Source organism: Phalangium opilio, unplaced genomic scaffold, assembly GCF_054372755.1.
Source record: "Phalangium opilio isolate 3A_F unplaced genomic scaffold, DU_Popi_V2 ptg000075l_1, whole genome shotgun sequence".
NCBI lineage: Eukaryota > Metazoa > Arthropoda > Arachnida > Opiliones > Phalangiidae > Phalangium > Phalangium opilio.
The window spans coordinates 2,805,435-2,828,236 of NW_028324184.1; the positions used below are offsets into that span (position 1 = coordinate 2,805,435).

The 22,802-nt window shown below is 35.7% G+C and overlaps 2 protein-coding genes across 2 annotated transcripts; both read left to right on the forward strand.

The window, feature by feature from the left end:
* Positions 1 to 742: 742 nt before the first annotated feature.
* LOC149658813 (uncharacterized) lies at positions 743 to 4,309 on the forward strand. The gene is made up of 9 exons (XM_089844442.1): positions 743 to 1,803; positions 1,869 to 1,908; positions 1,972 to 2,048; positions 2,111 to 2,177; positions 2,308 to 2,469; positions 2,533 to 2,692; positions 2,761 to 2,990; positions 3,049 to 3,364; positions 3,425 to 4,309. Exons 1-9 carry the CDS (start codon positions 1,745 to 1,747, stop codon positions 3,532 to 3,534), a joined length of 1,221 nt encoding a protein of 406 aa, XP_089700568.1. The 5' UTR covers positions 743 to 1,744; the 3' UTR covers positions 3,535 to 4,309.
* On the forward strand, positions 4,309 to 8,427 carry LOC149658814 (uncharacterized). The gene is made up of 9 exons (XM_089844443.1): positions 4,309 to 4,689; positions 4,755 to 4,794; positions 4,870 to 4,946; positions 5,009 to 5,075; positions 5,875 to 6,036; positions 6,100 to 6,259; positions 6,328 to 6,557; positions 6,622 to 6,938; positions 7,006 to 8,427. The coding sequence occupies exons 1-9, from the start codon at positions 4,631 to 4,633 to the stop codon at positions 7,034 to 7,036; spliced, it is 1,143 nt and encodes a 380-aa protein (XP_089700569.1). The 5' UTR covers positions 4,309 to 4,630; the 3' UTR covers positions 7,037 to 8,427.
* The last annotated feature ends 14,375 nt before the right edge of the window (positions 8,428 to 22,802 follow it).

The window sequence follows — 22,802 nt, forward strand, 5'->3', positions numbered from 1 at the left end:
CCTACGTTATATTTAGAATTTATATGCCGATAGATGTCTGTTAATATTTTGAGAAATTCCAGGCTAACAGAAGATGAAAATTGAGCAAGGATCTATTGTTTATCCTCAGTTTTTCTAGAACCTATTTGCACCGCGACACTGTCGCACAATGTTCTTAGTTCGATTCTCAGTTCGTCCACAACCCTTTTCGATGGATCAAAATGAATTCATATTTACTACGCCGTCCTTCATGGTTTCATAATATCTTCTGAAGATCTTATTTATTGAATATTAATCATTTGTTACTGAACCAAATCAAGGGACCAGTCACTCGCTGTAACCCGAGAATAAATATACACGCCATAATCAAATGTTCACAAGTCTGAAAAATGTTTAATAAAGTTAGCGTTAATATTAGGTTGACTACCATCAAAACAAATAAATTTATCTCACCTTATTGAAATCGAATTTAGCCTATCATTGGAATATAATTTAATCGAGATTAAGGTTGGTTTGTACTTGATAGTAACGCGTATTATTACCAAGGGGATAACCACTCGAAGAGATCTTGTACACCGATTACACATTACGCGTTATCATTTTTAGCACTGCTAAAGGTAGGCTTACGCGTAGTCGATTTAGTGCGGTCAAAGGTACTGCCACGTACACTGATTACGCCAAATGACTGTCCCCTCGATTATATCGTACCGCGCACAACCTGGCATATGTTCCATCGAAATCGTCCTTGATTCTTTCATGTCTCTGTAAATAATCCTCGGCTGGAAGAAAGCGTTTAGTTACTATGATTTCCCAGGGGATTACGCCATGGATTTCATCAAATGGAAACGTCTGACCGCGTCAGACCTGACTTTCTAGCGTCTTTTACCTCACTTTATCGGCTTTATCCGTTTGCGTCGCCATGTTGTTCGTTGAAATAATACTCGGCTGGAAGAAATATAGAATCGATTAACGGGAAAATCAACCAATCAAAACGCTTTACAAAAAAGTAAACCTTATTGATTTCGAAATAATGACAAATATTTACAACGACATAAAATCTTACAACTTTCAACCGATCATTGAAATTTTTTTTGTTGTTGTTTAAATAATTCCTGATAATTAAATTTAATTATATTAAACGTGTTTCAAATGTCTCGTAGCTTTTACCTCAGAAATAAAACGTAACCTTAAGACTAAGCAATATTTCGCAAAATGTAGGAGTTAAAACAATACGTTAATTTTCTGAATCTGCATCTATAAATGTCGAGTTTAACGATTTTCGAGAAACAAACAAAACTCATTTCCTTTTTTCATTAAAGACACTGAGAACCATTAAATACGCTTTTGGGGTATATTACGTTGTCCTCTATAGTTTCGTTTTTGCTGCGAAAACTAGTCAGCTCAAGCGCAAAAGTAAGCGAAACGCGAAGTGAGTAAATACACTTAATGTAAGGTGTTATCTGCTAAACATTTCTTGTCGTAATAATGATTTCGGGTAATTGGAGTTATTGCTATAAAAAATAACGACTACGTGAACAACCGTATCAGGTGGCGCTTGGTTCGCATCAAGACCAAACAACGCTTCATCGCTTTGGCAATGAATTTCGGCAAAATTTGATAACTACTGTGATAGTTCACTTTTCAAAAGGGGGTACAATGTTTTTTAATCTCCTAAAACAAATCAATATAAATAATTAGGAAACTAATTTGCCCCTTTCTCTAAGTTTCGCGAACGATTCATTCATAACGTAGAAAGAAGCCACAGATGTCGGTTGTCACTGCTAAATATGAAAAACTATTTCCCGATAGATACTTCAAGTACAAGTGAGTTTTTATTGAACGTAACCGAGAATATCAGTTCCTTTTATCACTATTTTCTCTTACAACAGATTTACGGAACCAGCTATTATCAAGTTTGGAATTCTTGAGGTATAGTATATAAAAAAAACAACTTAAGATTCAAATGACGTTTTATAAAATTATCTTTCCTAGGAGTTGGAAGAAATTCCGCTACAAAAGAAAAAAGTTTACGATGCCATCGGATATGGAACTAAAATTCATAATTATACGTAAATGGTTAAAATGATTTAAAAAATAGTTGACGTTTTCAAGATAATATTTCGTTCAATAGCCCTATTTTCGAACCTATCGGCACCTTGGACGTCATAGACATTACCAAGGGTGGAGAATTACCAACCGTAAGATACAGAGATGCAACATCCCCATAGATTGTAGGGGGGTTGATCATATCCTTTAGGAGGCTTTATCTAGACCACTGCTAAAAAATTGTGGTCATTAGTTTTATTCAGTTTTCTGACGCATTTTCAGAGTTTGGACATTATACTTGCTCCATTGGATATGTTCACTTTAAGCAATGTAAAAGGGTTTATTTCCAGTGGCTTTTACGACTTCACCGAGACAATCATATTGTCAGCGGCACCAAAATTGTCACTGTCAACTTCGCTCTCATTCTTGTCAATGGATTTGATGGTACTTCATGTCAAGATCCGCGTAAGTGTAACTCCAAAAACTTATAATTGATTACATTTCCAGTCTGGTGTCGGCATTTGCCTTTTCGCCATTGTTACATCACTGTTATTGACTCACAAATTGTGGTACGCCATCCTAACAAAGCCAAGACGTAAATTGAATCAAGTAATTACGCGATATCTGATGGTTTTATGGGATGTCTTTTCTGTTTTATTCTTTGAACGTAAGTAATTTTATCTCTCAGAAATCGCAGTAATTTGGGAAACACATTTTGTCTCTCGTGTCACGCAGCGTACCCTCGTCGATTGGATCATATTTCAGAGCGTCTCGCCTACGCTTTTTGGGTAATTGGCGTCACCTTTATCGGGTTCCTCATGAGTTGTTTCCTCAAGTCCGACTTCTTCAGTGAAAAATATTTATTCATCGAAACTATCGAAGATCTTCAATACATGCAGAGTCACGCCAATGTTCAACCACTGATGATGAAAGACGCGTTGGTTTACAAATTTCTAAGCAATAGAGTAAGCGTTTGCTAAATCTAATTCGGTCCTTTCAAAACTAATTTGGGCAATTTATTAGGCCAAGCAAGAGAAGAAGCTCGATAACTGGATGAAGAATAACTTGAACGAGGAGAATTTTTGCCATTTTTATGACCTGGTTTCGTTAGAAATGTACCAGAAAATTGTACACGGCCATAAAGCTTTGATTTTAAATCAAATGTTTTTGTCTGCAACGTTGGGTTACGTTCTTACGCAAGACAATGACATCATCAGCGAATGGAAAACCAAATTAGATGTATTCTACTTTTCGAAATCGCTTCAAAGCGATTACGTCGTCTTGCCTGCCAATTCATCCTTTTTCAGCAACCCGATCTTTCGCGAATATTACAAAAAGGGTAATTGATCCTTTCTTAAATTGTTCAGTGGTAACTAATTTGGTTTTAATTTTTATTTAGAATGCTCGTGTTTTTTGAGACGAAAGCGTTTAGTTACTATGATTTCCCAGGGGATTACGCCATGGATTTCATCAAATGGAAGCGTCCAATTAAGACCGCGTCAGTCCTGACTTTATTCGCCGTTTCTAGCGTCTTTTACCTCGCTTTATCGGCTTTATCCGTTTGCGTCGCCATGTTGTTCGTTGAAATAATCCTCGGCTGGAAGAAATATAGAGGCGATTAATCGGAAAATCACCCAATCAAAACGTCTTACAAAAAGTACACCTTATTGATTTCGAAATAATGACAAATATTTGCAACGCCATAAATTCTTACAACTTTCAATCGAACATTGAAAACACTTGATTACATTTCATTTTCCTTGATTCAAATATCTATCATCTTAGGACATGATATATGTCAATCACAAATCTACAATAAAAACTATCGTGACGAGTAATGATAGAAAATACACCGATATAAGTTAAACATGAATATTTGGTTGTTGTTCGATTGTTTTGATAACTCTTCATTAACAAACACATTTTATTAAATGCGGGTTAAATATTTCGTAGCTTTTATCTCAGCAATAAAACGTTGCTTAACTACGATGATGTAATTATTAAAGACTAAATAATCTTTAGAAAAATGTTGGAATTGGAACAATATAGTAATTTTCTGAATTCGTAGATATGGTTCTTCATGTATAAATGGCGCGTTTAACGATTTTCGAGAAACAAACAACACTCGATTACTTTTTATCATGAAGGACACTGAAAACCATTAAATAAGCTTTTGGGGCAAATTAGTTCAAAGGCAATTATACGGCGTTTTCCTCCATAGTTTTGTTTGGGCTACAAAACTTGTCAGGTATATAGCAGAAAAGTATGCGAAACGCGAAGTGAGTAAATAATTTGAACAAAACATTTCATGCCGAAGTTATGATTTTAGGGTAATTGGCATTATTTCTGTACACATTAGCGACTGAGTTACGGAAAAAGAATGTATTCAAGTGGCGCGTGGTTCGGAAGAAGACCAAAACAAAGTCATGTCGCTTTGGCAAGGAATTCTGGCAAAATTTGAAAACTACAGCGATAATTCACTTTTCAAAGAGTACATTTTTTATCTCCTCAAAGAGATCAATAAAAATAATTAGGACAATACACTAGTCTCTTTGCGTGAGTTAATTGGCGAGCGAATAATTTATTGCGAAGAAGGAATTCAAAGATGTCGGTCGCCACTGCTAAATATGAAAAACTGTTTCCCGATAGATACTTCAAGTACAAGTGAGTACTTATTGAACGTAGCCGAGAATATCAGTTCCTTTTAACAATATTTTCTCTTACAACAGATTTACGGATCCAGTTTATGTGACGTTTGGAATTCTTGAGGTAAACGTAAAAAAATAAATTCAAGATACAGATGACGTTTTCATAATTCTGGTTTTATAAAATTATCTTTCCTAGGAGTTGGATTCACTTCCGCTACAAAAGCAAAAATGTTACGATGGCGTCAGATACGGGGCCATCATTCATAACTTTACGTAAATGGTTAAAATGGTTTGAAAAATAGCTGAGGTTTTCAAGATAATATTTCGTTCAATAGCCCTATTTACGAACCTATCACAGGCTTGGACGTCATAGACATGACCAAGGGTGAAGACATAACAACTGTAAGTTACAGAGTTTCAACATCCGGTCATCCCCTTAGATCGTAGGAGGTTGATCATATCCTTTGGAAGGCATTATCTAGATCAATGCCGAAAAACATTGTAGCAGGAGTTCATAATAACCCGAAGTACGAAACTGGTTAAAAAGCCCGTAACAACAAAGTTTCGCCGTAAAGCTCAGCGGATTCATACACCGCTTAACTCCCAAAGAAATAGTTACCCCATTTTTTTAGCGCCCACGCGCATTAACTTACACACTTCCGGTTTAGCACTATTTTTATCTTATGATTTTGGGAGCGAAAATGGCTCACGTCTGCTTCTGTCGGAACGGTGTAAATTAAGCCTTGGCTAAGAAGTTGGCTTTTACGCCTTTTAGTCGGGGTTTCTAGTTTTCTACAGAACATTTAAACGATCGTCAATGATGTTTTGTTGTGATATGTGTGAGTGAGAATTCCGTTGTTAAATTAAAACGGTTTGGACAAATTTATTCCCAGTATCTTTAATATAAGAATTGCAACGTGTTTCTACGTCCACCATATCGCCATTTTACTTTTCGACGGAGGTCCCAGCCAGTGGAAGTTTTGGACCGAAAACCAAGGAGCATAGATACCACTACGATGTACTGTAAGGTTGTATGTCCATAAACAGGCTAATCCTTTCTATGCGCAACGACAGAATCTTGTTGTTCGCGATTTTTACCATTAGCTCTGTGGCCAGTTTCATACTTCCCCCCGAAGGGGGGTTATTGTGAATTCCTGATTGTAGTCATTAGTTAGTTTTCAGTTTTCTGAGGTATTTTCAGAGGTTGGACATTATACTTGCTCCAGTGGATATTTCCACTTTAAGCAAGGTGAAAGGACTTGTTTCTAGTGGTTTTTATGACTTCACCGAGACGATCATATTGTCAGCGGCACCAAAATTGTCACTGTCATCTTCGCTCTCGTTTTTGTCCATGGATTTGATGGTACTTCATGTCAAGATTTGCGTACATGTAACTCCATAAACTTTTAATCGATTACATTTCCAGTCTGTTGTCGGCATTTCATTTTTCGCCATTGTTACATCATTATTATTGACTCACAAATTGTGGTACGCCATCCTAACAAAGCCAAGAAGTAAATTGAATCAAGTAATCAAGCGATATCTGATGGTTTTATGGGATGTCTTCTCCGTATTTTTCTTTGAACGTAAGTTATTTCACCTCTCAAAAATCGCAGTAATTTGGGAGACAAATTTTGTCTCTCGTGTCACGCAGCGTATCCTCGTCGATTGAATCATATTTCCGAGCGTCTCGCCTACACTTTTTGGGTAATTGGCGTCACCTTTATCGGGTTCCTCATGAGTTGTTTCCTCAAGTCCGACTTCTTCAGTGAAAAATATTTATTCATCGAAACTATCGAAGATCTCCAATACATGCAGAGTCACGCCAATGTTCAACCGCTGATGTTGAAAGACGCAATGGTTCACCAAATTCTAAGCGATAGGGTAAGTGTTTGCTTGTTATAAATCCAGTTCGGTCCTCTCTAAACTAATTTGGTCAATTTATTAGGCCAAGAAAGAGGAGAAGCTCGATAATTGGAAGAAGAATCACTTGAACGAGAAGAATTTTTGCGATCCTTACGACCTGGTTTCGTCAGAAGTGTACCAGGAAATTGTAGACGGCCATAAAGCTTTGATTTTGAACCAAAATTTTATGTCTGCTGCGTTGGGTTACGTTCTTAAGCAAGACAATGGCATCATCAGCGAATGGAAAACCAAATTTGATGGATTCTACTTTTCGAAATCGCTTCAAAGCGATTACGTCGTCTTGCCTGCCAATTCATCCTTTTTCAGCAACCCGATCTTTCGTGAAAATTTCGAAAAAGAGTAATGGATATCCGCTCCATTCATAAGTTGTTCACTGCAAACTAATTTGGTTTTGATTATTATTTAGAATGCTCCTTTTTTCGAGACGAAGGCGTTAAGTCATTTTGATTTCCCAGGGGATTACGCCATTGATTTCGTCAAATGGGAACGTCCAATGAAGGCCGCGTCTGATCTGACTTTATTCGCCGTTTGTAGCGTCTTTTACCTCACTTTATCGGCTTTATCCGTTTGCGTCGCCATGTTGTTCGTTGAAATAATCCTCGGCTGGAAGAAATATAGAATCGGTTAAAGAGAAAATCATCAATCGAATCGTTTTACATAGGAGTGAACCGGTACCGATACCATATGCGTATCGGCTTCGATACTCGGGGTTTCCCGATAGTATCGGATCAGTTGGTTAAATATGATACTAAACCGATACTCGTTTAAAATGCGTTATATGGCGCTATATTCGTATGAGCAGTTCTCATAATAGCAGTCGCGATTCCAAAAAAACAGCGCTGTTTTTCAAAACTGCTGTTTTGGAAATAGCGGCTGCTGTTTTAGAAATAGCGGCTGCTATTTCGGGAAATAGCAGTGTTTGTGTTGAGTTTTGCGCATTTCTTAGCAATATAGTTGTATTCGTTGGTTTCAAAAACAACCTTTTTCTGTGATCATTTAATCAGTAATGTGACCTACTAAATGATCGTGTTTTTGAATTTTTTCTAAAGTACACTTAAATATTGTTTTATTCTTCAGGCTGTATCAGTTTACAATTCTCATACCAGGAAAGAAAAATAAATCGAGAAAGGTTATTTTATTTCAGATGTAGATAATTGTAAACAGTAATATTTTGGAAAAGGCATATTATAATTCGAGAAAGGTTATTTTATTTCGGAAGTAGATAATTGTAAACAGTAATTTTTTGGAAAAGGCATATTAAAATTCGAAAAAGGTTCATTTATTTCGGAAGTAGATAATTGTAAACAGTAACTTTTGGAAAAGGCGTAACATTGTTACACTATTTCCAAAATATTACTAACCTAAGTCTAACCAAACGAAACAAAACCTAACCTGACCTGACCTAATACTATTTATTTGAAATAATGAACTTTAATCTAGGAAACTTATATCTAGGAAACTAGGCTCCAAATCGTGTTTTATGAAGCTCTATCAGAATATTACAAAACCTACTCTAGGGCTCGGGGATCGGTTAACTATTATTCAAACATATTAACATACCAAAATTTGTAAAACGAAGATGATATATAAGTATTTCGTCTCGTTTTGATATGGAAAAAGGTAGATTGATGCAATTATTAATCGTAAGTATTTTTTCCGAAAAACTAAAATTTTCAACATAATCAGAAGAATTTTACTCAAAAAAGTTTTTTTGCGATACGTTGTATTCGATTTCGAATAAAAAATTATGATCCATACATTTCTTGATACAAATGTGGTTTTGGTTTCTTTTATCGATTAGTATTTGGACGAGTAACCGCCACTATTATTTTTTAACGATAAACTTTGATAAATTTTAAATTTTCTAAAGTCTATATTAACGAAAAAACGCAAAGTTTTAATCATTGACAAGTAATAGTATTTAAAAACCTGATAATGGAATGAACTATCAATAAAAACATTGTGATTGTCAATATTATCAGAAGTATATAATACTTATCCTCGAGAGAAGTGTACCACAAAGCGTGGTAACATGGTCAGGATATTATTCACACATCAATCAAGCCCACATTGGACAAATTTCTAACCGATATAGGACTAAAATCAAACCCTCATTTAAGCTAATTTCTAACCGATATATTGGACTCATATTGAAGCCAATATAGAGGCTAGATTTTTTACTTCACTGAGTGATGATTGTTTTTGAAACGTTCTGAATTGTTGGTCTGTCTGAATGTTATCACACCCCAGGGAATTGCGTTCGCAGTTTCCTAATCTGAACCAAAGTGTTCTCAATTTCCGAATCGTATTCACAGTTGACGGATATCTGAAAAACTGTACTGACCACTATTCTATTAACTGTCATCAACAATCTAACTACACAATTATAAGGTCTTTCAGACACTCGCGAAAGAGGCATACTTTAGGAAAAACGAATCTTAAAACGATACAACAAGATGAATAATAAGTAACTTCACATAAAATTAATTAATATCATATAATTTTAATAAATTATTTGAGAAAAACCTCTCTTAACTGAAAATCTGTAGTCAAAGTTTATAAAGGACGAGTAACGAAGATTGGTATGAAGTCGAAAGACTGGATACATTTAAAAGTTTGTATAAAGCGAGATATTGAGTCTTTACTCCACTGTACCATGAAACTCTCCAAAGTTAATAAAGGATGAGTATTGATATCATTAGTTAATAAAAATGGAATAGAGAAGTCTTTTAGAAGTAAATGATCATAAGATGTTTCAAGTGTGTGACTCTCTGAAATATCACTGCCTATAGGCCTTGAATTGTACAACAGAAGCATTTTTTGTGACATTTTGAATTTGCGCTTAGTAACCGTTAGATGGCTCTTTTCTGAGGCAAATTTTCGCGATGACGAAAGTAAATTAGTACTGCGCAGTCTCGCATGACGTCACGTCTTTCGGTTTTGGCGGACCAGGAAGGGAAATAAGGATTTTTTTAAACTGGACTAAATAACAAGGGCACATCGTCTGCTAAACTAGAGAAGTGGATAATTAAAATATTGGAGGTAATGTCTGTGTCCGAATTCAGCTGCCAAAGAAATCTCCTCTTATCTCTCCTAAGCTTGCTCATTGGGCAATCCAAATCAAACAAGGTATTTCATTGGCAGTGGCAGTTTTTGGGAAAAACTTAAGGGCTGTGATGGGTGGAAATTTCCATGCAGACGCCATTGACACGTGTTTAGATAATATGGATGGGTTTCGCAACAAGAATCGAAGGCATCCATTTTCGAATGAAAAAGATAGCATTATCTACTATTCCCTTCTGATGTTACATATTAATTGTTGCTTTTATCGCCATTTCGACGATGTGGTAAGGAAAAGTAATTTTCAAGCCCGGTAATCAAAGACGTTAAGTTCATAAACACTTAATTCAGTTTGCCTACTAAAACGTGTGTAATTTTGCTACTAGTTTAAGGTGGTATCGCGAGATCCCTATAGCAAAAGTATCACAGATATACTTTTTTTGGTGTTTGGAGGAAAGTATTTTGCTATATAGTCCACTAACGTAATAACTATGGCTTTTTGGAATTGGGTTTTATCGAAAAGATAGTAACAATAAGTGAGTTAGGCGATCTTATCATAAATAACTGATACGGAGAAAAACATATACATGTTAAATTCTGATAAAAAATAATAGTGACAGTATTCCAGATGAATGTATACTACAAAAAAATGATTTCGATATATTATTTCAAAATATTACGCTTAAAGTTAAACTTCAAAGCAAGTGGATTTAGAAAATAGAAAATATTTTTAATTTAACCGAACGTAGAGTACGACCCTTTTTTCTACATAATTTTTTTTCGGAAAATTTTGTCGATTGAATACATTTGTCAGTTAAAATCTTACTAAGATTATTCAATCTCAAAAAATATCATCTAAAATTGTTGTATTGTTTAAACGAATAAACTTCTGAATAGTTTTCGATTATTTGTAGTTAATCGTATTTTTCGAAAAAATCGATCAAAAAACCCCGAGCCCTAACCTACTCTACTCTTTGGGTCACTGAGTTACTGCCAAGCAAGTCATACACAATTAGAAAAACTTGAGGCAGTTCAAAGGAAATTCATTTATTACTATAAAACGTATTTTACGAATTTGAAAACCTACCATTATCATCAGGTATTAAGATCTATCCATTTGGAGCGTCTTACTACAGTTTTCAAGAAAATGGACATAATGTTTCTCTCTAAACTGATAAGTAATAGAATTGACTGTGCGACCTTTCTTTCGGTAATACACTTTAACATCCCAAATATAAATACAAGGCAACATCACACCTTCTATTTCGATGCAAAATGGCCTACTCCCCTAGCCCGAATGATGAAAAACTTTAACGACCATGGATCACGAATAGACATTTTTAATCGAAAATTAAAACTCCGTCACCTCAGTGTATAATCCCTGTGACATTATTGTTTATTTTTATTTTTATGTTTTATTTATGAAGTGTATCTAATTCAGTACTAAACTAATTTAAGCGGTGCACTACCTAGAAGGTACTACTTTGTATTGTTGTAATGCACAATAAATCATATTTCATTTCAATTCAATTCAATTAACCTAACCAAATTATCCATATCTGACCTAGTTCTTTTTGAGTTCATATAACCCAGCTGGTCCAGCTTACACCATAATAAACTATAGTTTTTCGCATATTTGTTTTCCGCTCTTTAGAGAACTGCTGTAACGGTACGCCGCGTTTACAAGAACCGCTGTATCGGTACGCCGCGTTTACGAGAACCGCTGTATCGGTAATTGCTGTAACGGGTAAACTGCCATTTCGGGAAATCGCTATTTAGGGAACTGCTGTTATGAGGACCGCTATTATGAAATTCGCTCATACGGGAACTGCTCATATGAGGGCTTCCCCTATATGAAATTTTTAGATCTTTCAGTAATGTATTGATGGTGATAATACATTTCTATGAATGTCAATAAGCCGTGATATTACTTTGGAAGTACCTCTAAACATTGTACTTGGTAGTATAAGTCATGAAATTATTATTTCCTTGTATTTTTAAAACATATGTAAATGGCACTGTCATACTAAAAATAATGGTATCGGTTGAAGTATCGGGTTTTGGATCATAGTGAGTAAATATCGGTATAGTACGGTATCGGTTCATGTTTGCACCGGCATCGATCCGTATCGGGTTAAGCCTGGTATCGGCCATCTCTAGTTTTACATAAAGTACACCTTAATGATTTCGAAATAATGACAAATATTTACAACGACATAAAATCTTAAAACTTTCAACCGAACATTGAAATTTTTTTTGTTGTTGTTTAAATAATTCCTGATAATTAAATTTAATTATATTAAACGTGTTTCAAATGTCTCGTAGCTTTTACCTCAGAAATAAAACGTAACCTTAAGTAAAGACTAAGCAATCTTTCGCAAAATGTAGGAGTTAAAACAATACGTTAATTTTCTGAATCTACATCTATAAATGTCGAGTTTAACGATTTTCGAGAAACAAACAAAACTCATTTCCTTTTTTCATTAAAGACACTGACAACCATTAAATACGCTTTTGGGGTATATTACGTTGTCCTCTATAGTTTCGTCAGGGAGCACATTATCCAATTTTTGTGCTCACTGGTTTCGTTAAGTAAGCGAAACGCGAAGTGAGTAAATACACTTAATGTAAGGTGTTATCTGCTAAACATTTCTTGTCGTAATAATGATTTCGGGTAATTGGAGTTATTGCTATAAAAAATAACGACTACGTGAACAACCGTATTCACGTGGCGCTTGGTTCGCATCAAAACCAAACAACGCTTCGTCGCTTTGGCAATGAATTTTGGCATAATTTGATAACTACAGTGATAATTCACTTTTCAAAAGGGTACGTTTTTACTCTCCTTAAACAAATCAATACAAATAATTAGGAAAACTAAATTGCTCCTTTCTGTAAGTTTCGCGAGCGATTCATTCATAACATAGAAAGAAATCACAGATGTCGGTTGCCACTGCTAAATATGAAAAACTATTTCCCGATAGATACTTCAAGTTCAAGTGAGTACTTAATGAACGTAACTGAGAATATAAGTTCCTTTTATCATTATTTTCTTTTACAACTGATTTACGGAAGGGACCGTCCATAAACTACGTCACACTCTTATGGGGGGGAGGGGGTTTCTAAATTTGTGACGGTCCGTGACAAGGGGGAGGGAGGGGGTTCTTCGATGCGTGACGTCACATTTAGCATTGATTTTGTTACGAAGTCAGTAAGAGGCAGGTTGGCTCTCTTATGTTATGGAAGAAGACAACATTCCATAGTCCACCGTTACAATAATTTACCAAAATTGTTATTCCATCATCGCTTAAACAGTAGAAAATTATGCAATTATCAACTATTTACACTTTTATATAGCCAATTTAAATAGCGCATTTAAAATAAACTGCGTAATCTCTCTTATGGCTTTGTTTATTCGCCCCTATTATTTGTGAGGATGAATCAAATTCCCCTGCCGATTGAAATGGTTTCGATTCTTTGGCAAATTTTCTAAATCTCAAGCTCGATTAGACTGTTTTCGGTGACAGTGTCGAAACCTAAAAAGTGTGCCCCTTTAACTAAGCTTTATGGAACTTTTTTGAAGCTTATAGAAAGCACATCCAGACATTAAAATTCTAAAGGTCAATCAGAGGGAAAAAGCTTAAAACGGAAGAGAACTTGAATTTTCAGCCGAGCAAAATATTTCTGAGAGGGCGGCATATCACTCAAGAAATTAATCAAATTTAATTTGTAAATTAAGACAAATCATAGTGCGGAGGGGGGGTTAAAGAAATGTGACGTAGTTTTTAGGGGAGAGGTCTGAGAAAAGCGTGACGAAGCGTGATCTGGGGGGACGGGGGGGTCAGAAAATGCTTTTTTCGCGTGACGTAGTTTATGGACGGTCCCGAACCAGCTATTATCAAGTTTGGAATTCTTGAGGTATATTTAAAAAAATTAATTTAAGTTTACGATTCCATCGGATATGGAACTAAAATACATAATTAAATGGTTAAAATTATTTAAAAAAACAGTTGACGATTTCAAGATAATATTTCGTTCAATAGCCCTATTTTCGAACCTATCGGCACCTTGGACGTCATAGACATTACCAAGGGTGGAGAATTACCAACCGTAAGTTACAGAAATGCAAAACCCCTTAGATTGTAGAGGGGTTGATCACTGCTAAAAAAATTGTGGTCCTTAGTTTGTATTCAGTTTTCTGACGCATTTTCAGAGTTAGGACATTATACTTGCTCCATTGGATATGTTCACTTTAAGCAATGTAAAAGGGTTTATTTCCAGTGGCTTTTACTACTTCACCGAGACAATCATATTGTCAGCGGCACCAAAATTGTCACTGTCAACTTCGCTCTCATTCTTGTCAATGGATTTGATGGTACTTCATGTCAAGATCCGCGTAAGTGTAACTCCAAAAACTTATAATTGATTACATTTCCAGTCTGGTGTCGGCATTTGCCTTTTCGCCATTGTTACATCACTGTTATTGACTCACAAATTGTGGTACGCCATCCTAACAAAGCCAAGACGTAAATTGAATCAAGTAATTACGCGATATCTGATGGTTTTATGGGATGTCTTTTCTGTTTTATTCTTTGAACGTAACTCCAAAAACTTCTTATTGATTACATTTCCAGTCTGGTGTCGGCATTTGCCACCTTTTCCAAAATATTCTCCTATTAATTAGCTGCCACATTTTCCAAAATATTTCTATTATTGCTTATAAATTGCTCGTGCTAAGAGGCGGGCTTTTAATCTTCTTACCTCCAAACAAGGTTGGGTTGCGTTATGCTAGGTTGGGTTAGGTTTTTTTCGGTTCAATTTGGCTGGTTAAAAAATGCTGAAGGGATGATATTTTTTTTTAAAACGAGACTTTCGTGTCCAGAGACCTATTTGTGCCTAGACCAATTTGTCCCAAGACCAAATCGGCGAGACCAAAACGGCGATACCAAATCGCCGAGACCATAACGGCGAGAGAGCGAGACCAAATTGTCGCGTACTGAGCTGGCGGTAGAGTAGTAACCGACGCCACTCGAGCGTGCGCGTTAGCTTGAATCGAGGGAAAGAGAGATAAAAATTCCTGCCATCCCTTTTTCCCCTTTCATTTATATTACTGCTTCTTTAACATTAGACTAACTCTCCCGTTTATGTCTCTCCTCCCTGAGGCAAGTCTTTCATAGTACTCCAGATATTAGTCTTCGTTCTTGTTACTGTAATAACTTTCCAGTTACTAGTTTAGCGCTGGAACTTGAGATACAATAGGATTTTAAGCTAGAATTGACTTCCAAATATTTGAATAGAGATTTAGCAACATAATTGGTAGTTTCAAGTGATTATGTATTTTTCCACTGCTTTTTGTTCAAGGTCTTAGATTGGCATTATGATTTAAATTATTGCATTAAACGGCTTTTTTACCTCTCCGTGTGACGTAGTCCAGGAGAGGTTCTGTAACGGCCGTGTCTGTCTGTGTGTCTGTGTGTCTGTCTGTCTGTGTGTGTGTCTGTCTGTTCGTTGTTACACCCACGTGACCGCGTTCGCAGTTTGCGTATCGGAGCAAACGTGTTCGCCATTTCCGAACTGCTTTCACAGTCACGGAAATGGCTCCTCTACTTGAGTTCTCACACCACCAATCTTCTGGTCTTTGTCCATACCACACGGACACTAGTCTGTTCTTACTGGCTGCTAATCACCACCATCTTCTGGTCTTCGTCCATTCCACGTGGACACCAGTCTGTACATACTGGCTTCTAATCACCACCATCTTCTGTTCTTTGTCAATCCCACATTGACACCCGTCTGCACTTACACTGCCTTCTAACACCACCATCCACTGGTCTTCCGTCTATTCCACATAGACACCAATCTGTATCATTGGCTTCTACTCCATTATCATCGATTGGTTTTAGGATATACGCGGCGATCAGCTAGGGTTACGAGAAACGTCTAGCCTCCCTAAGGTAGGATCGCTACCAAAGGTTTTCGCATTTGCGGTTTTTCCTTACTATTATAATGGAAACGAATCGTATATATACCCCAAAATTTGAAGAAAGCGGGAAGAGGGGTACCCTTCACTTTAAAAGTCAATATTAGCAAAGTTTGAGAAGATAATAAGTATAACTTTATTTTAAACGATTTAACTATTATTAATGTTAATTATTGAAGATTAAAATAATTAAAAATAATTATATTTATTTAAATATTAAAGTTAAACCTCTCGTGCAAAGAGAGAGATTATCATTGCCTCCTATATCTACCAAGGCCCGTGCATGCGATATATTTCCTTCATTGCCTCCTATATCTATCAAGGCCCGTGCATTGTGATATATTTCATTCATTGCATAAACATAAGCGAGATTGTTTTGGGAAAAAAATACTGCTTCCACTAATGCGTTTATACTCCTTGTTACTGTTGTATAGAGTAATCATGATAAAAGCTTAAAAAATTACGAGAGGACAGACCTTTTTTATCCTCATTCAAAAATATTTTTTGGTGCTAAGACTGCTTTAAAAAATCCAAACGGTTAGGCATTGGTAAAAAAGACAAATGATATTTTTCAAATCTTATGAGATAACGCCCACCTAGTTGAAAATTGCCGTTTTTTATCCGCGGGAGCCATTCCTTATGAGAATTTCGATGCTAGTAGGTTGTCAATTAAACTACCGGTATATTATTGTTGTTGGAAATTGGATATTAAGTCAAATTAAGTGGTTGTAAAGAGCCAGCAGGTTTTTGCCACTTCTTTTTGTGAGTATTTGATTTTTATATGTAAAATGGAGGAAGATAATGTTGAGAGTAAGGATGAAATGCGGATGAGGGCAAAAGGTCGACGTTTTCATTGGATACTTAAGGTTATATAATCTTCTCGACACGGAGAGGTAATATTTTGGTTTTCCCGACTTGTATTATGAGTGGAAGAAGTTACAAAACCAAGGGACTTATGTCGATCTGTGGAAGTTTCATCATAGCTCTTAGTTACGGCAACTTTTATACGGTCGGTGGAATCAACCCTTACGTTTCTTCATATCTTCGCTTTAAAGTGGAACCGTGGTTCGATCCAAGTTATATCGTTCTTATCAATGGTTTTTCCATGTTGGGTCAAGGATGTCTCGCCGCTTTGGGTGGTTACCTAGCGCCACATCTTGGCACCAAACCAGTTCTCTTGTTTGGCGCTGCGCTCTACATGTAAGAATTTTAGACACTAAAGTTTACTTGAAACAAAATAGTAATTGCGGAAAATACACACCCAAATACTAATGACGTACTTTACTTCTAATACGTGAATGATTATGAGTTAAGCTCAATATACACCGATTTATAGGTAACCGTAATTTGATCAACATGGCAGTTTCTTATTTTTGGCTCTCAGAAACTTTCGAGAATGCAATTGTTTCTGCTTTCTTATAAATTACAGATAGAACGTTGCGTATGTAACGTTCTGTCTTGAAAGTTTTCGGTTTGGTTAAGTGGTGACGATAAGAGATTCCGAGACAGTACTCTTCTAACAGCTTTTCAGTGTTGTGAAATCTGAAGTTATTACCTCCAGTTTTTGAAAAATTTAAAATATCTAAAATGTTGTAATTGAACACAAAATCATAAAAGAACTGGAAATTCCGAGGGGTCGAACGTTCGGCATTTTAGTGTACGGGATTTTGAGATTTCAAGATTTTCCTCAGATTTTGAGATTCTGACTGAGATTTTAGAAATCTTGAAATCTAGTTCAAGATTTTAAGATTTCAGGATTTTCAATGAGATTTTCAGATTTTGAACGCGATTTCCAGATTTCGAAGGAGATTTCGGGATTTTGTTCAGGATTTTCAGATTTTGAGGGAGATTTTCAGATTTTGAAGGAGATTTTCAGATTTTGAAGGAGATTTTCAGATTTTGAAGGAGATTTTCAGATTTCAAGGAGATTTTCGGATTTTTGATGAAATTTTGGGTATTTGCAGGGGATATCAAGATTTACTATTAACTTCCGGTGTTCAAAGGATATTTCGAGATTTTGAAATATAGACTATAAATTTGTTTTAATTTGCCGTTATGAATACCGGAGAAAAATCGACAAAAATGGTCTAATTTGTAATACAGTACTCTTATATAGCGCAGGCGCCAAAAAGCGAGATGTAAGGCAGAGTTTTACCCCGTATTCTCCACCCTCTTAAATAGATGCAAAACGTGTAATTGTAAGCGTGGGAATTTTCAGATTTTGATATGTTAGGGTGAGATTTCGGGATTTTACGTTAAGATTTCGGGATTTCTAGATTTTAATGTGAGATTTCGGGATTTTAGGTGAAGATTTCGGGATTTTCAGAATTTAAGGGTAAGATTTCGGGATTTTCAAATTTTAAGGTAGGGATTTTGGGATTTTCAGATTTTGACGTGAGATTTTGGGATTTTCAAATTTTGACGCGAGATTTCGGGATTTTCAGATTTTAAGGGTAAGATTTCGGGATTTCAAGATTTTAAGGTATGGATTTTGGGATTTTCAGATTTTGGCGTGAGATTTTGGGATTTTCAAATTTTGACGCGAGATTTCGGGATTTTCAGATTTTAAGGGTAAGATTTCGGGATTTCAAGATTTTAGAGAGAGATTTTAATAGATTTCAAACGAACTGTACGGGATTTTGACAAACGTCCGACCCCTCGGGAAATTCGAAAAATCAATGTGAAATCTGGTTACATAACCACACCTAGCAAAAATGTAGTTGTAGATTGGTTTGATACAGCTCTTCTCAACAGGCTTTCACAAAATCGAGGGGGCAGTCACTCAGCGTAATCGCAGTAACCCGTACCATAGACTGTTTTTAAATATTTAATATTTCTAGCCTTGATAGTTCTAAAAACATCACACGTAATCTGTAATTTGTATACCGCGAATCAAAGTGACAATCCCCTCACACAAAATATTGGTGTTAATTGGAATTTTACGGTAAGAAAATTTCTTAAAATATTTTCAATTATGTCAGGTAGATAGCAAATGATTTTTAGTTAGTTAATTAGCAATCTTTTTTTAAATATTTAACAACAAAATTTGTTACACCATTTGAATGACTTGGAGATTTTTTATCAAACATTTTGATTATGAAAATTATACCTAACCTAAAACAGATTGAATGAATTTCCCTTTAGAAAAAGAAATACTTGAAAATTTCATCTTAATGATGGAGCTTGAAATGAAATTAGTTTGTTGTCCGTTTCTAAATAAAATCATAATTTCAATATTTCTCTTCCTGGACTATGAAAAGTCTGTGATTGGAAATTTTCGTTCAAACTCAAACCTTTTCAAATTTACCTCAACAGTGTCAATTAAATTGTTACTTTTCTCTTAATCGTGTGAAAAATGGTTTAATTTCCTTTCTAATAAATTTTTCATTTCACTGAAGTTAACAAAAATTGTGGTTTTTCTTAAAAGTTGAAATTATTTTCGTGGGATCATTCTTAATCATAACCTGCTGTACGTACGAACATTAAGTGTTGTACACTATTACGACACATCTTTACTTACTTTTACCGTGTCCTCTTCTAGCAGATGTGAAAGCTTGCTTGTGTAATCTTAGTAACTACATAACAGAGATATATGGGTTTTTTTTGGTTTTAATCCACGGCCATCTTGGGAAATGGCGGCCAAAAAAGTAATCAAAACGTCATAAAGGGATAACGTCCCTATATTGTATCCAAATAGCTTTACACATGTAACGCAGGGGAACCTTTTCTACTAGCGTTATATAATTACACTACTATTTACCTACTTCAAGTTATGAACTTCTGGTTTTCTACATTAATTATATGGAAAATGAAATAGAGTTTATATCGCAAAAATTTTATATATTGATTAGGTCCACATTCAGCCTCGAACCACTCATGGCTGACAGAAATACATCACTAGTCGATTCGTTAATCACTTGTTTTAATAATAATCAATAATTGAGACTGAAATTATGTTTAAAATGTTAATTAGGGTTAAGAAAACGAACCTTTTGATTGCTTTTATTGTTCGTCGTTATAAGTGTGGCGTTTTACTTCACTTGCGGTCGTGATTACGTCATGACGAAATTTCAACCAATGACCGAAGAGGATGATTTTGAATCTGATGATGTGGTTTATTATTCTATGGAGAACGATGATGATTTTTTACCTGTAAATTTTCCCACGGAAATTATTGAATATGAAGAAGAATTTAAAGTTCAAAAGGATGTTTTGTATCAGGTGATTTTGGAGTCAGTTTAATTAAGTGGAATATTTTGAATTATAAGAATATGTACGCGTTTGACAAGTGTATTTAATCAGAATTAGTACAAGTTGGGAAAACCAAAATATTACCTCTCCGAGTCAAGACGACTACTTACAAACTTATTTACCCAGATATGGAAATGTTTCTTAAGTTAAAATTTATGAAATATTAAAGCAGTGCACAAAGCATAGCAAATTTACTGTAAATCAGACGACATTTTACATCCAATAATGATATACTTGTACACATTAAAATCATCCGATGGGGGAAAAACGGGTCATCGGCGTTTTATAAATGACGCTAGCGCAATAAAGCGTGCAAGGTACCAAGGCTTAACAAAAATTGTAGGATAACATATTTATAGAGATAGATAACAACTTTTATAATTAAAATTAGAAACTAACATATCTCTTAAAATTCTCGCGTGATCAACTGGTTTCACGCCAATTAAATAGCTATAGTCCCATAGAGCTATTTGTATTAATTCCTCCATGGTTTTTTCGCCAAGCTGAGAACTACGCGTTTTACGTCACGTTATCCAAAAAGCCGACTATTTTCTTTGAAGACCGCGCGAGCTCAGCGCTAAGCACCGTGACGTCAAAATTCAAAAACAAAATCCCTGGGCCGCGTTCAGCAACGCTGGGCTCTGCTGAACGCGGCCCAGATTTCCACCATGATTATAAAATCTAAGCCTAATTATTTAAAAGTGTATTTAACTTTCGGCTCACTCTGAACCGTTAATGTCTCTGCATACAGAAACGAAAACCAAACCCAAACGTTTACTTTATGGTTCACTAGACCTATTGACAAATGAGAGTTCATTTGTCTAACATAGCAGCGTTGTGCTTGTATTCACTGTGATTAAGGAAAGGATTATGCTATAAACAGATGTAGTATAGCTTAAGTAATATATAAACATCCATTTTAAATAATAATATTAAAAAAAATCTTTGGAATATCAAAATGAAATAGAGCTTTAAAGCTACAAAAGTACTAAATGCATCATAATTACGAAAAATATTTCCACATATTCACTTTATATTAAGGATAAAGGGAATATTATGGTTGTGTTGGATTTCTTTACACATCAAAACAAAACGAACTTCTAACGCAGCGCACTACTGTAACAACGGACGGACACATAGAGACAAAAACATAGACTGCTTTTAACTCTTTCCGTATTAATTTTGAATTGAGAAACAAGATTATCTTAAATATTAAAATAAATATAATTAATATTTAATATTTTCTTCGTTAGTTATTCGCCTTATTGAACGTTACATCGTTTTAAAAAAGAACAATTAAACATTCTTGAGAAACTTGACTAATATTGGCGTTTGAAATGAAGCATACGCCGGTTGCTTCGCCTTACTAAAATAGGTAGTATATAAGGGTTTCGAATCGCAGCCATGGATAAGAACAGCGCAATTGCGTGAACCTTTGGTGGAAGCCCCACCTTGGGGAGGCCGGACGTTTCTCGTAACCCTGGCCTATCGCCGCGTATGTCTTAACCTTAACGATGATGATGGAGTAGAAGCCAGGTGTGCAGACTGGTGTCCATGTGGGATGGACAAAAACAATGACCAGAAGATGGTGGTGTGTAGAAACTAGTGTGTACAGACTGTTGTCCATGTGGGATGGACAAAAACAAAGACCAGAAGATAGTGGTGTTAGAAGCCAGGTGTACAGACTGGTGTCCATGTGGGATGGACAAAGACCACAAGAGGGTGGGGATTAGAAGCCAGTGTGTACAGACTGGTGTCCATGTGGGATGGACAAAGAGCAGCAGATGATTGTGATTAGAAGCCAGTGTGTACAGACTGGTGTCCATGTGGGATGGACAAAGACCAGAGGCTGGTGATGTTAGACAGGCAATGGAGTAACAGCCTGTAACAGCCTGTAAGTGTAATACAATTTTCGAAATTTCCGGAAATTGAGAACACATTTGCTCCGATTTGCAAACTGCGAACGCGGTCACGTGGGTGTAACAACAGACAGACACACACACACACACACAGACACGTCGAAATTAGAACCTCTCCGTGACATACGTCACTCGGAGAGGTAAAAATAATAAATTGAGTTAAACACCTTAATAACCCAAAAATGAAATTTCGTAATAAAACTAATGAACTTCTTAACTGATGTGACGTTACATGTATGCTTGTTCTTTATGTACAGTCAATTAAGCCTGTTAAGAACGTCCGTTACATTTTAGCTTCGTTTAGCAAGTAATTTTGACAAATAAAATTATTATGTTTAAAAATTTTAAACCATTAAAGTACTATAATAATAATCTTGATTTTACTGAAACACACAGGACATCAGACCAGTGTAAACGAAGATATTGTGTGTGTAACTATCTATTGAATTTACAATTTTGTTGTTGTGAATTAATTTTTATTTATCCAATCTAAGACTTCGAAACCTTTTCAGAAGCGCCGGTGTGACGTCACCCATGCTGTATTCCTATAAAGAAAAAACGGTTACTGTCATGGCCGCCCATTGCTAAAGGCAGACTCGTGACGTTTAACCTTGGATCTGACGTCACAACTGACAGCACTCTATAATCTAGAATGTATTGAAACACACGTCTCATTGAAATTTCAGGTCATTCGAATCAATTTTGGTCACCTATTAAGTGAATGTCAGTCTCTAAAAAATGATATTGATATATTCGCCTTAACGGAAACCTGGTTCAAGGGCGAATACTCTGAATCGTATCCAAACTTAACTTTTACTGGACGGAATCGTACATATCAAGGGGGAGGTGGTGTTGGGTTTTATTTGAGGAAGGAGCTGAAATTCGAAGTAGTACTGGAAGCCTGTATCTTAAATGAAGTCTGCGAAGTGCACACAATTAGAGTAAATAATCTATACATAGCAGTTATATATAGAACGGGACATTTGTCAGACG